The following is a 19,019-nucleotide window of genomic DNA, read 5'->3' on the forward strand; positions in this document are numbered from 1 at the left end:
AGAATGTTGCAATTCTTCAGCTGACTTCCAAATATACAATGTGCTTGAGCTTCAGGCACAAAAATTTTCCAAACCATTTTAATGTATTGCACGCCCACAGTTCATAGAACTGGGGCTGGCAATGTGCCAAGAATAGTCAATTAATGCTGAAGGGAGAAAGAAATAAAGGATGTACGAATTGGTTACCTCACCAACACATGAAATCATGTGCTTTATATGTAAATTTTCCAACTGTTGTACAAGCAAAATAGTTACCACTTTGAGAACTAGAATTTTCATAAAAGAAAAGCTAATTTTCCGACATATAATAATAAACACTCATCTCACGGAATGCATTGATTACCCTAATATCAGAATGGATTTTCCTTCTTTTGACATGCGCAGAAGTGTCGAAGGGGTCTCACATATGTGGATGTACAGTAATCTCAGTGGCAATATAGCCATTTTTATTTGCACAAAGTAATTTTTAAGGCCTTAGGTTGTTTAATTTCTCATATCGCCATTGGCTTACATTTTTGTGTACCTGCTGCATTTGATCGCCTTAAAAGTACAACTCTATTCTTAGATTGTCTAAATTCTGTGGGTTATTCTTAATGCCCTTCATTCCTTTTGAAGTGTGAATCGCCAATATGATGTAGTTTCATCAGCGTTATGTGTTACTCGGAACTAAGGTGCTCGTTGGCTACAAGTTTAGTGAATTTGTCTACATATCTGGTAACTACTTCATGATTTATGGAACATTTTCACCACATACACTTTATGCATGAAAATTCCATGATGCTTCTTAAATTTTCGAAGCAGTATTTCTATAGTCTCAAGTTCTAATTTAAGTTCTTTATAGAATAACCATAGATGCTCCATCAACATGATATCTGAACAAGTCCACCTCATCATAGCACCATTTTCAAAACCATTCCATCATCACTCAGTCATCTGTTTCTTAGAATCACTGTCTGTAAAGAATTTCAGTGTGTTGTCTCTTTGCTTCTCCATATCGTAAACCATTCATTAACCAGTACTATACATATCAGTGATGTTCATATATACAGGGTGTTCGGGATAAATTTGACAGTTTCGTAAGGAAAAAGAAAATCTTCTTTGTATCTATTAAATTTAATGAATTGACAAAAAAACATTACAGGCAGAGTTAATTACAATACTATCAACAAGATTTCCTCAAAATAACCACCATTAGCATCGATCACAGCTTCAATTCTGCTTCGGAACCTCGAACAAGCTGATGCTACAGTCTCCCTGGGAAGGGCCGCAAAAACTGTTTTAATTTTATCCATTAACTGGGCTTTTGTATTACTGGAAGTGCGATTGGTGTCTTTTTCAACTGCGCCCCATACAAAATAATCCATGGGGTTAAGGTCTGGGGAGTTTGGAGGTCAAACATTTGGACTGGTGAAGTCGTAGAAATTTTCAGACAACCATTTTTGACTTTTCCCAGAGGTGTGGCAAGGGGCCGAATCCTGCTGCCATATATACAGCCTACCATTGGCTACCCTTGTTATCCAGGGCTTGACTACAGTTAGCAACTCCACGAACAAAGCCCGAATTCCAATGCCAGGTTTCTTCAACACCTGTTCCTGCAGATTTGCGAGGAATTCTGCTGTACGAACGCAATCAGATCGTCTGCTAGGGATCTTTCTTCTTGCTACATCCTCGTAGTCACCATTGCAAGTCTCTAGTTCATGCCTGATTGTTTTTACTGTATTCAGGGAGCATTGGGCAGCAGTCGTGATATCCTTATTTTGATGGCGGGCACGAATCATCATGATACAAGTTATTCTCTTCCATGATTCAGGTGGGTTCCAGCTATCCATCCTTTCTGACATCTTGTATATGAATGAAGAAGGGTCCAAACTTTTAAATGAAGAGAAGTGTGTGTTAATACATGTAACTTACGGAAAAATATAATTAATTATAAATATGTCAAATTTATCCCGAACACCCTGTATATGGTATCTTGACCATGATGTTCTGGTGCTGAAATTGTGTGATATGATATCAAACAATTTCAGCACCAGAACATCATGGTCAAGTTGTTTCAACACTTCTACATTACCTTGTAGCAATATGGACTTGCTTATCCTTGACATCATCATCATTGGATTTTCCCTTGATGAGAAGCAATAACTAGAGTTCAACGTAAGGAAAAGAAGCAAAGAATAACTCAGAATCAAGGGATCACCACCAATTCTGGATGTAAATAAGTGAGCATGTGCTAAACTTATTACCATCTGTGATGGTCCAGTGAACTAGTCGAACCGTCATTGGAATTTTAAGTGTGTTCTCATAATTATGTCCAAACTAAAAGTGGTGCCAAACCATGTGTTGCCAGAGAATTGGTGGTGCACTTGTATTAGAAATTCTGTACTGTTAACTTAATAGAAGAATGACTGAGTATAGTAGACTGATGGCTTTTGCTATGATAGAGTAAAAGTAGCATTCAGTGAATGTTTTATTAGTATATTTGCTGGCCTGGTTGGCCAAGTGGTTAAAGTATTTGCTTTCCAACCAATAGGTCGCAAGTTCAAATCCTACCATGTTCATATTTATAATTGTTTTTAGGTGGGGAAATGAAATTCATCACCTGTGTGAGACTGCCACCCTGCTTGTTGGAGATCTGAAGTGACTTGAAAAAAGTTCCATGTTTGGTCTCTAGGGAAGAGTTTCTTGATTATTCATAACTTATTTTAATGGTAGTAACAACATCAAACGAACAATTAACAAAAAAAAATTGTTCACCGACTTATATTTTGCTGGATTTCAAACCATCGTCTTCAGAGCACAAAGCAGCATGTTATAGTTTGCACACGATAATGATTAAATGAAACAATTCAAATTGTAACAAAAAAGATCTGAAGTCTTATTTTGGTGCCCTCTAAGGTTGTAAAAAAAGAAGTATTACAGCTATATAGAAGTTTGATATTATTATTATTATTATTACCCAAGACCCCACTGAGTCAAAGTATCATCATACTGTGATTTAAACACACTCAAATTCTCTGCAGACACCACACTCTCAGGCAAGTCATTCCAATCATTCACGACTCTGCATGAAAAAAACCTGCTTCTCACCCCCCTACTCACACCCTCTTTATACAGTTTCCAGGGATGATCTTTGGTTCTCCCCTGATCTCCCACTATTTTCTGTAGAACCTCTCTAGCATTGATCCTATAACAACCCCTTACTAACTTTTAGGCCTCTATAATATATTTGGATTTCCCAAAAGCTTTTGATAGAGTACCTCATGATAAGTTGACAGTCAAGCTAGAGCAGATGGGGTTAGATATTAGATTAGTGCATTGGATTGGAGACTGGCTCTCTGATAGGTATCAACAAATTGTGTATGATATCCAGGAAAAGGAAAGTCACTAGTGGAGTGCCTCATGGGTCTGTTTTAGGGCCATTACTGTTTAACTTGTATAAAAAATTTGGATGGAGATATTCAGTTGTTTGCAGATGATGCAAAGTTGGGACGAACCATAAAGAGTAGTGAAGATGTTGTGGCCTTGCAAGAAGACTTGAATAAATTGAGTGATTGGGCAAGCAAATAGGGATGTGAGTTCAATGTTGCAAAATGTAAGGTATTAAAATTTGGAAAACAAAGATGGGATGCAGAATTTATGCTTGGTAAGAATATATTGTTGGAGGTAGAGGAAATAAGAGATCTGGGGGTGATAGTGGATTAGGATCTAAAATTTCCGGGACACATCGCCAAAATTGTGAAGACAACACAAAGACTTCTGGGAATGAAGCGGAGGACACTGACGTGTTGAAGTAGGGAGATTCTTGTTCCATTGTATAAGGCTTTGATTAGGCCACACATGGACTATTGTGCCCAGATTTGGTCACCGGGTTTTCAGAAGGATGAAGAGATGTTGGAAAGGGTCCAAAGGTGACTGACTAAGGTAGTTTCTGATGTCTGGAATGTTGAGTATGAGGAAAGATTGAGAAGATGTAATTTACCGTATGATAAGTTTGACTATCAACTTATCATACGGTAAGCTATTAAAAGCCTTTGCGAAATCTACGTATATTATTGTGTATCCTTCCCCTCTGTCCAAGGAAGCAGTCACCTTATTGTAATAAGTAAGTAGATTACTAAAACATGACCTCCCTTTAGCAAATCTATGCTGTCCATCAAAGATAATACTACTGTTGTCAACCTAATTCTGGATCCTAGTTCTCACAAGCTTTTCCAACAACTTAACCACAACACCTGACACACAGATAAGCATATAGCTTGATGCTTGAGTTCTATCACCTCCTTTATGAAGTGGCAGAATCTTTCCCTCTTTCCATTCCTTAGGAACTTGACCCAGTGCAGGACTCGTATTAAAAAAATATGTCAAGGCGGCATCAACTCCCTGGCACATTCCTTCAGAATACATGGTGATATATTATCAATTTCCTACAGCCTTATTTACATCTAGTTTGCTCAACTCCACATACACCTCTTGCTCACTTACAGTCAGTCTGTCCATGAAGTCACATTCACAAGATTGAGAGATCTTTATGAACTGCTCATTAAGTATCTCCACCACATCTGCAACAGCTGTCTTCACACCATTTTCTTCAATCAATGTCATCCTTCCTTTTGCTGGCTACATATTGAAAGAACTCCTTAGGATTATTTTTGGCTTCATTAGTTAACTGCTGTTCATACCTCTCTTTAGTTATCCTCACCAACCAAGTCACCCCCCCCCCTTGCCTGGTCTTTGCAATCCTCATGGAATTGGTTATTTCCACTTCTCTTATGCTACCTCCACAATGCCCTTTTTCTCTGTATCACATGCTTTATCTCTTTATTCATCCATTTCATACCTACCTTATTTAGCCTTCTAACCCTTGGAATACATTTAGACATTGCATCTACTAGATAGTTTTTGAAAATCCCCCAAACTGCATTGATCTCTTTTCCAGCTAACTCCTCATTCCATGCTACACCTGCAAGCTGTCTCCTGAGTCATAATCATCCTCCCTTGTAGATCCACATGTACCCTTTTCTTACAGAGGTCCTCACACTGCTGGCAAACACCCAGGTAATCACCTCATGGTCACTCTCTCACCATTTGGTTGGTTTGGCACTTCATTTATAATTACATCCTCTGATGAGATGACCAAATCCAAGACCCTCAATCCTCGTGTGCCCTCTGTTACATACTGTCTGAGGTAGTTATCCCTCAAAAACTCAAGAAACTCATTTTCTTTACTTCCAGTTGCTATCTCATCATTCCAGTCTATATTGCCATAATTAAAATCACTCATAATGATCACTCTTTTCTTATTTGCTTGGCTAATTTGATTATACCTTTCATAGTCACTACCATCCACATCACCTGGCCTATAACAACATCCAACTAAGTATTTTGTTCCATTCACGTCTATCTCACACCATACTGCCTCAAAACCACTGGCACTATTTCCCTCTTGCATCTCTACTTTGTATGGACATAACTCTTTCTCTATCATCAATAGCACTTCCCCCTCCCTTTTTACCTCTTCTATCCTCACGAAACACATCATACGCTTCCATCTCTATTCCTGTCAGGATGTCGTCCTCATCTAACCATGTCTCACTTATTCCAACAATTTTTGGGTGAACATACTCAATTAGTGCAACCATTTCATCTGACTTGTTTCTTACACTTCTAACATTGGTATACAAACACAACAGCTCATACCCGGATCTACAACTAGTTCCACTGATACCACTCATTCGATGTGATCTCTCTCCATGCTCGACTGGGGCCATTTCCCTTTCTGCTTATTCATTTTAGAACCTTTTTCAATTCCAACTGTTTCCTCTTAATATTAAGATAACAGTTTCTCAAATTTTTGGCAAATTAATGTAACTATCCTTGTTCAGTTTAGGAGAATTTTTGATAGCCATGGCTGACTCTAAAAATAATCTTTCTGATCTGTAATGACTTGTAAATAGCACATTGATTTTCTTCCATCTAATCCTATGTGAAGGGATGTCCAAAGCATGGTCTACCAGTCCTGACTTAACATAATAATGGTAGCAAATGTTTTTTTTATGTTCTCCAAGGTGAATGTTAAAAGATCTTCTTGTCTGCCCATAGTAGGCCAAGTCACAGTCCCAAGGAACTTCATACACTCCAGGATATGGTAGAGGATGGAGTCTATCCTTAGGAGAGTGTATCAGAGTTGCTAATTTCACAAATGGTTTGAATGTAGTGCAAAGGCAATGTTTTATTAATACTTTGACTATCTTTTCTTAAGTACTCCTGGCATAGGGAATAGTAATGTTTTGTTCTTGTGTGTTAGAGGAGGGAGAAGTGATGGAGGATATGTAGTATTTTATGTATTTTGTAGGAATTGTAGCCATTGGTCAAGAAAGTATGGCACAGATATTTAAGGTCTGTGGAAAGAGCTGTATTGTCAGAACAAATCACTCTGGCTTTGTGTTTTTATGCCGGCAAAGGTTGATCGATTGGTAGAGCCTTTGCTACTAATGGTTCAGTTAAGTAAGTTTGAGCGTGGTTAGTAGTTGGAAGGACCCAATCGTTCGATGCTGTTGGCACACTCTCCCTCGATGAGTCTTTGGACTCCCTGGAGATGTTAAATAATAATAATAATAAAAACACCATACTGTTGGGCTGGATGATGATGTAATCTATGTATTCCTGCATGTGCACGTGACTAATGTGTCAAGAAAAGGCAAACAGTTATTGGATTGTTTTTCTACTGTGAATTTTGTGGTGTTGGCTGTTTAGGCAGGTGTCAAAAGCATCTTTGGATGCTTTGGTCACCTTCCTTCTTGTCCATGAAGCCAAAGAACATTCAATACCTAAGTTTGTCTATTAGTTTCTGGATTATGTAAAAAAAATAAATTAAAAAATACAAAAAATATATATATAAAAAATGAATAAAAATAGAAAAAAATCCTTTGCACATCTATGGTACTAATGTACTACAGGTTTACAGAAAAATCTTTTGTGAGCAGAACCGCACATACATTGTATGGTAGGGGGATCATTTTGCAGGACAGACAAACCAGCCATAGAATACATGCAGTTTACAGTCTAGAATGAAAAGTTAAGGAGAGATTGAACTGAACAAAAACTTTTTTTTTATCTTTTATATGAAAATCACCAGTGGCAGCTGGTGATTTTCATATAAAATTTTAAGTGGGGGTGCTGCATATACAAAAAAAAAAAAAAAACCTTTTTTTTTCCTAATCACTAACAAATTTATTCAAAAAAAAAATCAACCAACTCCTTTCTATTCCCATATATATAGGGAGTAGGCGAGGCCGTTTAGCCCTATCTAACTTTGTGGGCAGTTCAATCTCCACTGGTACCCTATCAGATAGCTGGCCCAAGGCTATCACAAATTAAGTGGCACACACTGAAGAGAGACAGCTCAACAGTGCTGCCATCTTGTGGTCACTAACCCTAGCACTCGTATTTAATGTCTGAAATAATGTGGGTTCTACGGTTGATTTTTCTTGAGGTTACGGGACGAAAAACCCGAGTTTCTGGGAGAAAAAAATCCGCTTGCCCGTGCCAGAGATCGACTAACTCGGGAACCAGTCAAAAAAAGCTTAGAAAAATTTCTTCTAGTTGCCGACTAGATTCGAAACCAAGTAGTCTTCCTTCGTGCAGTCTAGCGCAGTGGTGTGCAAACACCACATACACAGGCTCTCTAGAATGAAAAGTAAAGGAGAGATTGAACTGAAAAGATTTTATATAATGAATTTATTAATAAATAAATTTACATATTAAAAATTGCTTTATTAAAAATATTTCATCCTCACCATGAACAAACACCAATAATAAAAGTTTCGTATCAATAGCAAATGAATATTGGCGTTAGATTGCAATGCATTTGTTTTGTGTAACGATAATTGAAAAAATATAATTCTTTTCATATTTTCAACAGTGACACTCGTCATAATTCAGCCTTGCATCTATAATAAATTAATAATTATATGTTATTTTAACAAAATAAAATAAGATTTACAAAAAAATAGTTCACCATAAACACGCACCAATAATAAACGTTTCATATGCAGTGTATCTAATGACATAACGGGCAATGACAAGTGCAAACTAATATCGGCATTAGATCGCAGTGCATTTGTTTCGTGTAACGATAATTGAAAAAATATAATTATTTTCATATTTTCTACAGTGACACTAGTCATAATTCAGCCTTGTATCTATAATAAATAAATAATTATACGTTATTTTAACAAAATAAAATAAGATTTACAAAAAATAGTTCACCACTCACCAATAATAAACGTTTCATATCTCACAGAAATAAGGCACTTAAGCATACTAAAAATACACTGCCGTTTGAGCAGTGTTCGAATGACATAACGTGCAACGACAAGCGGATACAAATATCGACGTTGAATCGCAGTGCATTTGTTTCGTAATCTAAAGCATTAATCGAACAATTCCAATTATTAACTATTCAATCAATGTCAAAACATAAGCTGTAACCTTTAATATGTTGTACTGCATTTATATAATGTTGTAAGCATTGTTATTATTTATAAACAGAAACGAAATTTATTTTTTTCATTTTTTCCTTGGGGATGCTGCAGTGTCGCAGTGCTTATGTACGGGCTGCCACTGAACCCCACCCACAAAGGGTTATAAACCTATACAATACATTAGTATACTATGAGTAGGCTGAATGTTTAGGAATTTTAAGGATTAAGTAAACTTGAATTCAATAAGCCTTTAGAACTGGGTGAGATATCACTATGTATATTAAGGTAACATGCAAGGGAGCTAATGATGCCTGAAACTTGGTTGTTTGACAGGATTCTTGCACCAACAGGAACAACTGAAGGGTGAAAGAAGGGTTTCAAGATAGTACTACTGCATAAGCGAGGAAGGATCCTAATCATTAATGGCCAATTATGGACAGTTGGTTTCAGGTATGAAGGTGTTGAAGAGGCTGGTGAACGATGTCTAATACAGTGATTACTAGAATAATGACTGTATTAGACATGGAGATGTATGCAGTAATTTTCAAGATTTTGCAAACTGTTTGATAAATACCATATGAAATTATTGAATTTGAGATTAGAAAATAGATAATCTACTAGTAGATGGGATACAAGAATAACCCACTGATGAATGATAGTAAGTTGTGTATATGGAAGTGAAGTCTTTAAAGAGAATGTTGCAAGATTTTCTTCTGAGCCACAGTTTGCAGTTGATGCAAAGTTGGGACGAATTATGACGAGTAGAGCAGATGTTGTGGCCTTACAAGAAGACTTGATAGATTGAGTGAATGGGCATGGGAATGTGGATACCAGTTCAATGTTGCGAAATGCAAGGTTTTAAAATTTGGAAAACAAAGATGGGATGTAGAATTTACACTTTGTGGGATATATTGTTGGAGGTGGAGGAAATAAGGGATCTTGGGGTGATGGTGGATAAGGATCTGAAATTTAGGGGATACATTGCCAAAATTGTGAGGACAACACAACGAATTTTGGGAATGATGTGGAGGACACTGACGTGTAGAAGTAAGGAGATTCTTGTTACATTGTATAAGGCTCTGATTAGACCACACATGGACTACTATGCACAGATTTGATCATCTGGTAATCACCTTTCAAAAGGACAAAAAGATGGTGTAAAGGATCCAGAGGTGACTGACTAAGGTAGTTTCTGATCTCTGGAATGGTGAATATGAGGAAAGGTTGAGAAGATGCAATTTAGTCCAGTGGTAGGAAGAAGATGGGTGATATGATAGAAACATACAAGTTGGTAAGGGGTTTTTATAGGATCAGTATTGAAGAGGTTTTACATAAAATAATGAGAGATCAGAGTAGAACAAGATGTCATCCCTGAAAGCTGTATAAGGAGGGTGTGAGAAGCAGGTTTTTTGCATGCAGAGTTGTGAATGATTGGAATGCCTTGCCTGAGAGTGATGTCTGCAGACAGTTTGAATGTATTTAAGGTGTGGTATGATGAACTTTGTGTATGACAAAAGGACCTTCTAGATGAGACTTTGACTCCATATGGTCTTAGGGTAAGAATAATAATAACATAAAAAAATGGTACATAATGCAAAGAATACTGCACTGATGATTAGGAATAAAGAGGTTATAGTGCTGTTGTATAATGCTCTGATCAAACCAAATTTGGATTATTCTTGGAAGATCTGGATATTTTGGAAATATGGAAATACCTGATTGTGATGGAATGTTTGGTTTGCTGAGTATGGACAAATGAAAGAAATTTGCTTGGCAGCAAGGTCATATAATGAAGTTATAAGTTGGTGAGAGGAGTGTCATATAGATGTAAGATATATATTATTATTATTATTATTATTATTATTATTATTATTCAGTCCTCCATGGAGTCAAAAGACTCATCGTGGGAGGCCCTTCCTAAGAACATACAGTCTGTCAAGACTCATCGAGGGGAGGTTCCCCCCTAAGAAACACAAAGTCTATCATACCACTCCTTAAACTCATTGACCATTCTCGCCCTCACCACTCTATCAGGCAATGCATTCCACGGCTCAACCACCCTCCATGCAAAGAAACCACTCCTCACCCTCTTGCTCACAGTTTCCTTTCGTAACTTCCAGGGATGGCCTCTTGTCATCACTCCTTCCCGCTGTTCAACCAAGCAAAAGAACTCCCCAGTGTCAACCCTGTAACCACCTCTCAACAGTTTAAAAGTCTCAATCATATCACTTCTCCTTCTTCTATCCGCCAAACTCTGCAGTCCACATTCCCTCAGCCGATTCTCATAACTATCCTTGTACAGTCCTGAGACCATCTTTGTCATCCATCTTTGTATCTTTTCCACAGTTAATTTATCCCCTTCAAATCCTGGGGACCAAATCTGAGAACAATAATCCAAGTGTGGTCTGATCAGAGACTTATAGAATGAAATGATAACCCTTTTATCTCTGCAGGTCAGTGTCCTTCTCATAATTGCAGCAATCCACTGTGTTACCTTCACCACCTTTGCAATATGTCCCCTAAACTTTAGGTTTATATCAATCATCAACCCCAGATCTCTTGTCTCCCCAACTTCCTCCAGTATAACTCCTCCCATAGAGCATGCAGCATCCCATCGATGTTTCCCAAACCTCATGACCTTACATTTTGGTGCATTAAACTGACACCCCCCATTTATTTGCCCATCTATCTAGCTTATTCAAATCCTCTTGCAGGGCTACCACATCTGCACTATTACTAATAATCCTTCCCAGCTTCACATCATCTCCAAACAACTAAATATCCCCTTGCAATCCACTGGCAATGTCATTGATATAAAGGTTAAACAGTATAGGTCCTAGTACTGAGCCCTGTGGGACCCCACTTGTAACCTTCTGTCTCCTTGAAACTGCTCCACCATACACAACTCTCTGATACCTATCAGACAGCCAATCCTGAATCCAGTTGACCAATCTGACATCCATACCCATGTGTTGCAACTTAAATATCAACTTATCATGTGGCAACCTGTCAAATGCCTTTGCTAAATCTAAGAAAATTGCAGTATATGCCTTTCCCTCATCTAATGTTCTTGAAACTTTATTATAAAAAGGCTAGCATATTGCTAAAACAAGAGCGCCCTTTCACAAATCCATGTTGACCCTCACAGATAACATTACCCTCATCTGCCCAGTGCTGTATACGGTCCCTCACTACTTTCTCCAAGATCTTAACAACTACTGATGACACACAGACTGGTCTATAATTAGACACTTCCAGTCTGTTACCACCCTTATGCAATGGCACTATCTTACCTTCCTTCCATTCCCTGGGCACCTTTGCCGAAGCCAGACTTTCATTGAAAAGCCAGGTTAACGGCACTGTCAGTTCCCCCTAGCACATTCTCTCAAAACTCGTGGTGAAATACCATCCAGTCCCAAAGCTTTATTCACATCCAGAGTTCTCAGTATCTGAAACACACTCTCCTCCTGTACCTCTAAATCTTGAACCTGCCCTATCCCTCTAGCATTAAAACTGACTTCTCCAGGATGAAATACTCCAATAAAGTGGTCATTGAACAATTCCACTATGTCCTCTGCATCAGTCACTCTATTCTCATTTTTATCCCACAATATCATTCTTCCACAGTCATTTCTCCTCCTACTGGCCACATAGCTAAAAAATTCCCTAGGATTTTCTTTGGATCTTAGGGCCAATCTCCTCTCATATTCCAGTTTCGCTTTCCTTACCACACTAGTCACTCTTCTGGCCTGTGTCTTATATTCTTCACGCATCCTCTCTTCACCTGTCTCCTTATATCTCTTCCATAGCCTCTTTTTCACATGCAATTCCTGTTTAATATTGTGTCATCCACTTTACTCCAAATTGTGTCCTTTTCTTCACTCGTGGTATACAACTTACCATTGCTGCTAACAATTATTCTTTCACAATTTCCCACGCACTAACGATATCCCGGCCTTCCAATTCCTCCCTCCATGAAACTTCCCGAAGTTGACGTCTAAGACTATTATAATCACCTGCATTATAATTCCACATAAGTTCCCGTCTCTTTGATACTCCTGCATGTCTATTCATTTTCTAAGTCAAAACCATATGGTCACTCTCTCCAACTGGTGGGAGAGATGTCATCTCAGTTATTATCAACTCTTCTGATGCTATAACTAAATCTAAAACTCTTGAACCTCTTGTTCCCTCTGTTACATGTTGCCTAAGACATTTGTCCCTCAAGAATTCTAGAAATTCCATTCCACTATTGCTACATGCATCTTCCTCTCTCCAATTTATACTACTGTAGTTAAAATCTCCCATAACAATCATTCTTCTTGCACTTGCCAAACTTAGCTGTCTAAACATCTCCTGGTCCCCATCCTCCATGCTCCTAGGTCTGTAGCAACACCCCACTAAATATCCTGTCTTGCCTACCTCTACCTCACACCATATGCTCTCATAATCATTTGTCTCACTTCCTTCCAAAGCCTTCACTCTTAGAGGACATAGGTCATCACTTATCATAAGCAGTACCCCACCACCATGCTTTCCCCTCCTATCCTGACGAAAAATGCTATACTCAGCGACTTCTATTCCTGTTATTATATCCCCTTCTGTCAACCACGTCTCAGTGATCGCAATAATTTTTGGCCAAGCTGATGCTATCTGTGCCACCAGTTCCTCTCCCTTATTCCGGATACTCCTGGCATTAGTATAAAGCATATAAATGCCATTGTTTCTATACCCAGCATTATCCCTTCTAGACTCCACTGGGCTCAGTGTTACCTGACATCGTCTCCCTTCTCCCAAGTATCCATTCCCACAAGAGGCCACCCCTGCTATCATTCTCCCTGGGACACACTGACTTGTTCAGAACAGCAATCTCTCCAGATACCTATGTCCTTCCTCATCCAAATGTAAATGGTCTCTCGCATACAAGCATCCACATATACCAGTCCTCTCTTGTCACACATTCTTGCTATTATGCCATTCAGTATCACTGCTCTTCTGCTCAGCTCATCATTATCATACCTAGGCAACATACACACTATTTTTCCTCTCTCTGTCTTCTTCCGTACAGTCTCAAGCAAAAACCTCATATCTCTCGCTTCCTGACTTACATTACCACTCAAGTTCCTCCTGGCAAACACTCCTCACGCATCCTATCTTGAACACCACGGATCATTGAGTCGCCATACATTATACCTCTTACCATTCCCTCTCTCCTATTGTTTCCATTCTCTCCTCTTCTTTCATTCCCATAGGTCTCTCTCATTCCCTCTCCTCTACTGCTATTCTCTCTTCTAGCATTCCCATACCTCTCTCCCCTACTGTTTCCATCCTCTCGTCTTCTAGCATTCCCATACCTCTCTCTCATTCCATCTCTCCTACCGTTTCCATTCTCTTCTCTTCTCTTCTAGCACTTCCTCTATATCTCTTTCTCATACTCCCTAAATTCTCTCTCTCTCCTACTCTGATTCTCCTTGCATTTATCTCTTCCATTCTCCTAATCTTATCTTTCATACTTCTGCTCTCATTCACAGGACATTCCACCTCCTCTTTCAACTCATCTATCTCCCTCTGCAGGTCAGTCACTCTTAATCTAAATTCACTCTCCCAAACAAAACCATCTCCTAAACTTTCACAGTCACTCACACCTTCCACACTATCAACTATTATTTTCTCTTTCATATATATCTTTTTTTCATTCTCTCCTATCACACTACTTGTCTTCCTACATTCATTCCCCGTTCCTGGAGCAACAAAGTCGGATATCAATATTTCTAATGCACTTATTTCCTCCAACTGGCTGCATTTTGCGCATATACGCTCTCTGCTCTCTTTCACAAGCCACATATCTAATTCCCGAGACGCATACATGCCGCAAGTACTGCATGCCACAAAGTCCCTTATGATATTGCTAATAATTGAGTTCTTAAATGGCAGAGGACTTGGCAATACGCCACTTGCGACTGCTGCTGAATCCGTCATCATTCCTTACTGCCGAGTAGCATAATCGTTAATTATTCAATTAATAAATTCCGTTAAATAAATAGAAAAAAAGTACAAACAATTACAAGCAAAACAAAACATTTAAGTACACTAAATAAAATGAAATATAACTAAATACAGTAATGAAAACTTAGCTTCGTTTTGTCTTCCACCATTATGCATTCGATTCCGAAGGTAACCAAAATATATTATATCGCGACAGCAACTAATTTCCAAAAAACAACCACTGAAGTACACTCGTATTCAGAGAAACAATTTAGCGCTCAAAAACGGGGGGAAAAACGGACTTTTCACCAATTAAAAATCACTTTCTTCTACACATCTCAAATTCACCGCCACATGCTACGGTGACACTCCAATTGTTATAGTTATATAGTTTGTTAGTGTTCAGAGTTCATACCTGAAATAGTCATACCTGAAAGTTACATGTATAAGGCAATAAAAAGTGGCTTGGAAAATGAGTGGAATGGATTGCTCATCAGGTGATGAGTGTATTGATGCTGAATATGTTTGTAAGGTATAATATGATTTGTTGTCAGCAGATACTAAAGTCCTGTGAACCTGTATCATCTTTTGTTATGGTCATAGATCCTTATTATCACTTACTCACATGCAAAAATTTTGAATTATTTAGTGTTTATTTCTGTGAGAAGAATACAAATATTCAGCCTTGAATCTTTATTAGATAGTAAATGAACTGTTGGGTAAAGATATCTGGGTTTGTCATACTCCAGAAGTATATATCATTTGAGCTTTATCATGAAATATAAAGTAAGTTTTTGTGTAAGTGCATGGCAGCAGACAGTTTTTTGGTCATGAACTTATTGTGGAACAAAAAAAAAAAAATCATAAATTTAGGCTCCATCATGGACACACTGTCGATGTTTGAGACATGGGGTAATATATTAATAATAATGTCTGCAGTTGCACACATTATATCATTACACATTACAATGTGTAATGATATAATGTGTGCCACTTTATATCATTACATAAAGATATAAATTTATGTAATGATATTATAATATCATTGCATAAATAATATATTTATGTAATAATATTATTATTATTTATATAATATAAATAATAATAATATTATATCAGGTAATTTATTTGGTGTAAATTCCTAAAACTTCACTAAATAAATTACTTGATATAATGTGAATTTGAATTTCTTAATGAAATATGGCTAAGTATTTTGGGGTTGTTTTTATAGGTATATCCTGATTATGAACATTGTAGCAATTGCAGTAGGCTTAAATTGGTCCAGTGACCACAATGGCAGCAAATCAGAACATAACCATACAGAATCAACTACAGATATGGAAGGAAATTTTTATCTTGGACTTGGACTTGCTATTAGTTCCAGCGTTTTTATTGGATCAAGCTTCATTATTAAAAAGAAAGGGTTACTTAGACTCAGTAGTAGAGGACAAACAAGAGCAGGTTAATATATATATATCCAGTTTTTAATAGCATTTTTGGCTTAGATAATTTATTTCTGTCATATTGCTTTTTTTCTTAAAAATTAGATAAAATATTGCCAATAAGTTTAATGATAGTACATTATTTAAAGCATTCATGATGAAATATTAAGGTATTCCAGCATATAACAAATTTAAATTATATGAATTTATTCTTGTAATTTTAAATTAGTCTCATTTTAAGGTGTTTCACAAAACCCATAAGCTATCAGATTCATTTTGTCTGTCTGTACATATATGTTTATGTAAGTTATTCTGGGACTTTGGCTGGATGGATTTTATTGAAATTTGGAACCTATAGAAGAATTTATTTAGCAAGCTCATTATTAAGTCGAACCTATTTATAAAGGCCCAGAAGAGGAAATGTATCAAAATTAGATATTACAATAAGTCTGCTGTGCAATAACAAATTTATATGCACAGCAATATCCGTAGCAATTTATTCTTTTGATTGTAAATTGGTCTCATTTTAAGGTGTTTCACAAAAGACAAAAGCAATCAGATTCATTTTATCTGTTTGTATATAAGTTTGAATTAAGATAGTTTATATTTCCATTGAATGATTTTTATTGGTGAAATGCAGCAAAATAGCTCAAAGTGATATTAATGATTCTGTAGAATTTAATAAAATTTTATAGTTAGTATCTTTAGTAAAATAGTTGAAATGTTTCAATTTGACCATTTATAGTGAATAAATGATATACCTAAAGTATACATGTTCTAGAACAGTGATTCTCAACCAATGTATGCATACCACTGGTGGTACGTGAGCCACTGCCTTACTTGTACATCTAATATCTTGAATTAAATATAGTGGTACGCCACTGGAAAAGGTTGAGAACCCCTGTTCTAGAGTAAAAAAATAAGAAAAAATAGGGCATTATGTCCTAAAGTTAATAACTTTGGAAATGCTTCTTAGATTTTTGCAATAGCACCATGACAAGATAGAATTGTTTGAATAATGTAAATCTGTCAGGGATAAAATTCCACACAAAGGTGTGGAATTTTCGATTAAGACAGGGTATATGTGGAATTACCGTGCTGGCAAGCATGACAAGCTTAGGAGATTGCTTGGATCAGTGCCATGGCATGTACAACTGCAAGGGCTGGACGTCGATAGAGCATGGGAAGTGGTCAAGGATCATTTACAGGAGGTTATGGCTGATTGTATACCTAGAGTCCGAATAGTAAAACAAGTAGGGGTTAAATGGACGAATAACACCATTAAGCTTGAGCTGCAAAAAAAGAAACAACTGTGGAGGGAATTTAAAGAAAGGGGTGACCTGCAGGCACATGAATGGTATAAAGTGCAGGCCAGAAGGGTAACGAGTGTGGTAAAAAAAGCAAAAGCGGATTATGAAAGGAAACTAGCTATGCAAGCAAAAGAGAATCCCAAACAATTCTTTCAATATGCTGCAAGCAAAAAAAAAAAAAAAAACTGTACACAGCAAAATGATTTTAAGGAATGACGATGGTATGGAGGTCACTGAATCAGTCGATATAGTGGAGTTACTGAGCGCGCACTTTGCAAAAGTATATCATCCAGGTGGTGACATCGAAAAAATGAAGGAACCTTTTTGATGGGGAGGAGGTGGAGAGGATCCAGAGGCGAGTGACTAAGATGATAGCAGGTCAATGGAATGAACCATATGAGAACAGGTTGAAGATTTGTGGGTTGCAGAAACTAGTTGATAGGCGGAAAAGGGGAGATATGATTGAGACATTCAAATTGCTAAAGGGATTCTATAGGATTAAGTCAGAGGATATTTTTGAGATCAGGACTGGTGGTGGGAGAACTAGGGGGACACCTGTGGAAGCTGGGCAAGAGTGTGGTTAGCAGGGGTGTTAGAGCTGGGTTCTTTACTTTTAGAGTGGTAAATGAGTGGAATAAGCTGCCAGAGTCTGATGTTGGTGCTATGACGGTGAGCAAGTTCAAGGCAAAGTATGATAGATACTGTGAGAATATCGTATAGTTGTGTGGACATGATGTTTAGGGCCTCCCTCGTTGAGTCTAAGGACTCCCCGGAGTCGCCTGAAATAATAATAATAATAATAATAATAATATCATAGTAGTTGATGCAGAGACAATGGAAATATCAGCAATTGAAAATCCAGCTCTGAACTTAACTGTATTATATCGAAACAGTTATAACAACCTGCTAAACAGTCGTGGGTTCAAGACGAGTTAATGAAAGGTTTTTCTTCCCATCTTCATAATTAAAATTTTTATTGTCAAAACAATTCAAAACAAATGGACATTATCTATAAAGAAACGTACGTCAGTGGCATGGAAAGCTTCTGTACGAAAGTCTGTCTCTGTCTTGGATTTTTCGCAGCAGTGGATGCGTTGCGAAAACCGCTATATATATATATATGTGTGTGCACCGAAAAATGTGAAAGATCTGTGGACTGTTTGGGTAAATGAGAAGAAGGAAACATTAACGTATGTGAAAAGTGTCTGGATAGATTAGAGTGATTAGAAATGGAAGCAAACATCAAGACTGTAGTAAGAGCTTCGGCATGAGCAAGTGAAAATGAAAAGCGAAATGAAACATCTGGAAGAGGATATTAAACAACTAAAGTAGGAGAAGGAAGAAGTTAATCTTATAAAGAAAGAATCAAAGGCTAGTCATATATCAGTGTATGGGACTTGATCATTAGAGGTGTGATTACTAATAAAGTGCACAAAACATGCTTTTCTGGTGGAACAATGACGCAAATAACTGAGGCGTTGCAGAAAAGGAAATACTGGGCATCAAAATTAGTGGTAGTCGTGGGCAGAAATTACTTAGTTGGGAAGAAAAAGAATGTTGATAGAAACTTGAGGAAGTTGTTGCAGCAGGTAAAGAAGAATAGTGTTGTTGGGAAAGTCGTAGGCATGTTGCTCAGATATGATAACAGTGAATTGAGAAGGAGAGCAGAGATAATGAATAGTAATATGGCTGAGTTGTGTGAGGCAAAGGGGATTCAATTTGTAAATCTGTGGAGTGAATTTGAAGAGAAGTTCAAATGGTATAAACCTGATGGATTACATTTCAATGGGTTTGGTGTT

General features: G+C 37.4%; 1 protein-coding gene across 5 annotated transcripts in view; it reads left to right on the forward strand.

Moving 5' to 3' along the window:
* Positions 1–19,019, forward strand: part of spict (magnesium transporter spict) — a 326,495-nt gene that overhangs the window by 141,526 nt on the left and 165,950 nt on the right. For all 5 annotated transcript variants that reach the window (XM_090395988.1, XM_090395986.1, XM_090395989.1 and 2 more), the window contains one exon: positions 15,700–15,929. In XM_090395988.1, coding sequence (XP_090252114.1) covers positions 15,700–15,929 — 230 coding nt within the window. The remainder of the gene's footprint in view (positions 1–15,699; positions 15,930–19,019) is intronic.

The sequence above is a fragment of the Typopeltis vanoorti genome, chromosome 7 (genome assembly GCF_054136105.1).
Source record: "Typopeltis vanoorti isolate ZY-2024b chromosome 7, IOZ_Tvanoo_1.0, whole genome shotgun sequence".
NCBI classification, from domain to species: domain Eukaryota; kingdom Metazoa; phylum Arthropoda; class Arachnida; order Uropygi; family Thelyphonidae; genus Typopeltis; species Typopeltis vanoorti.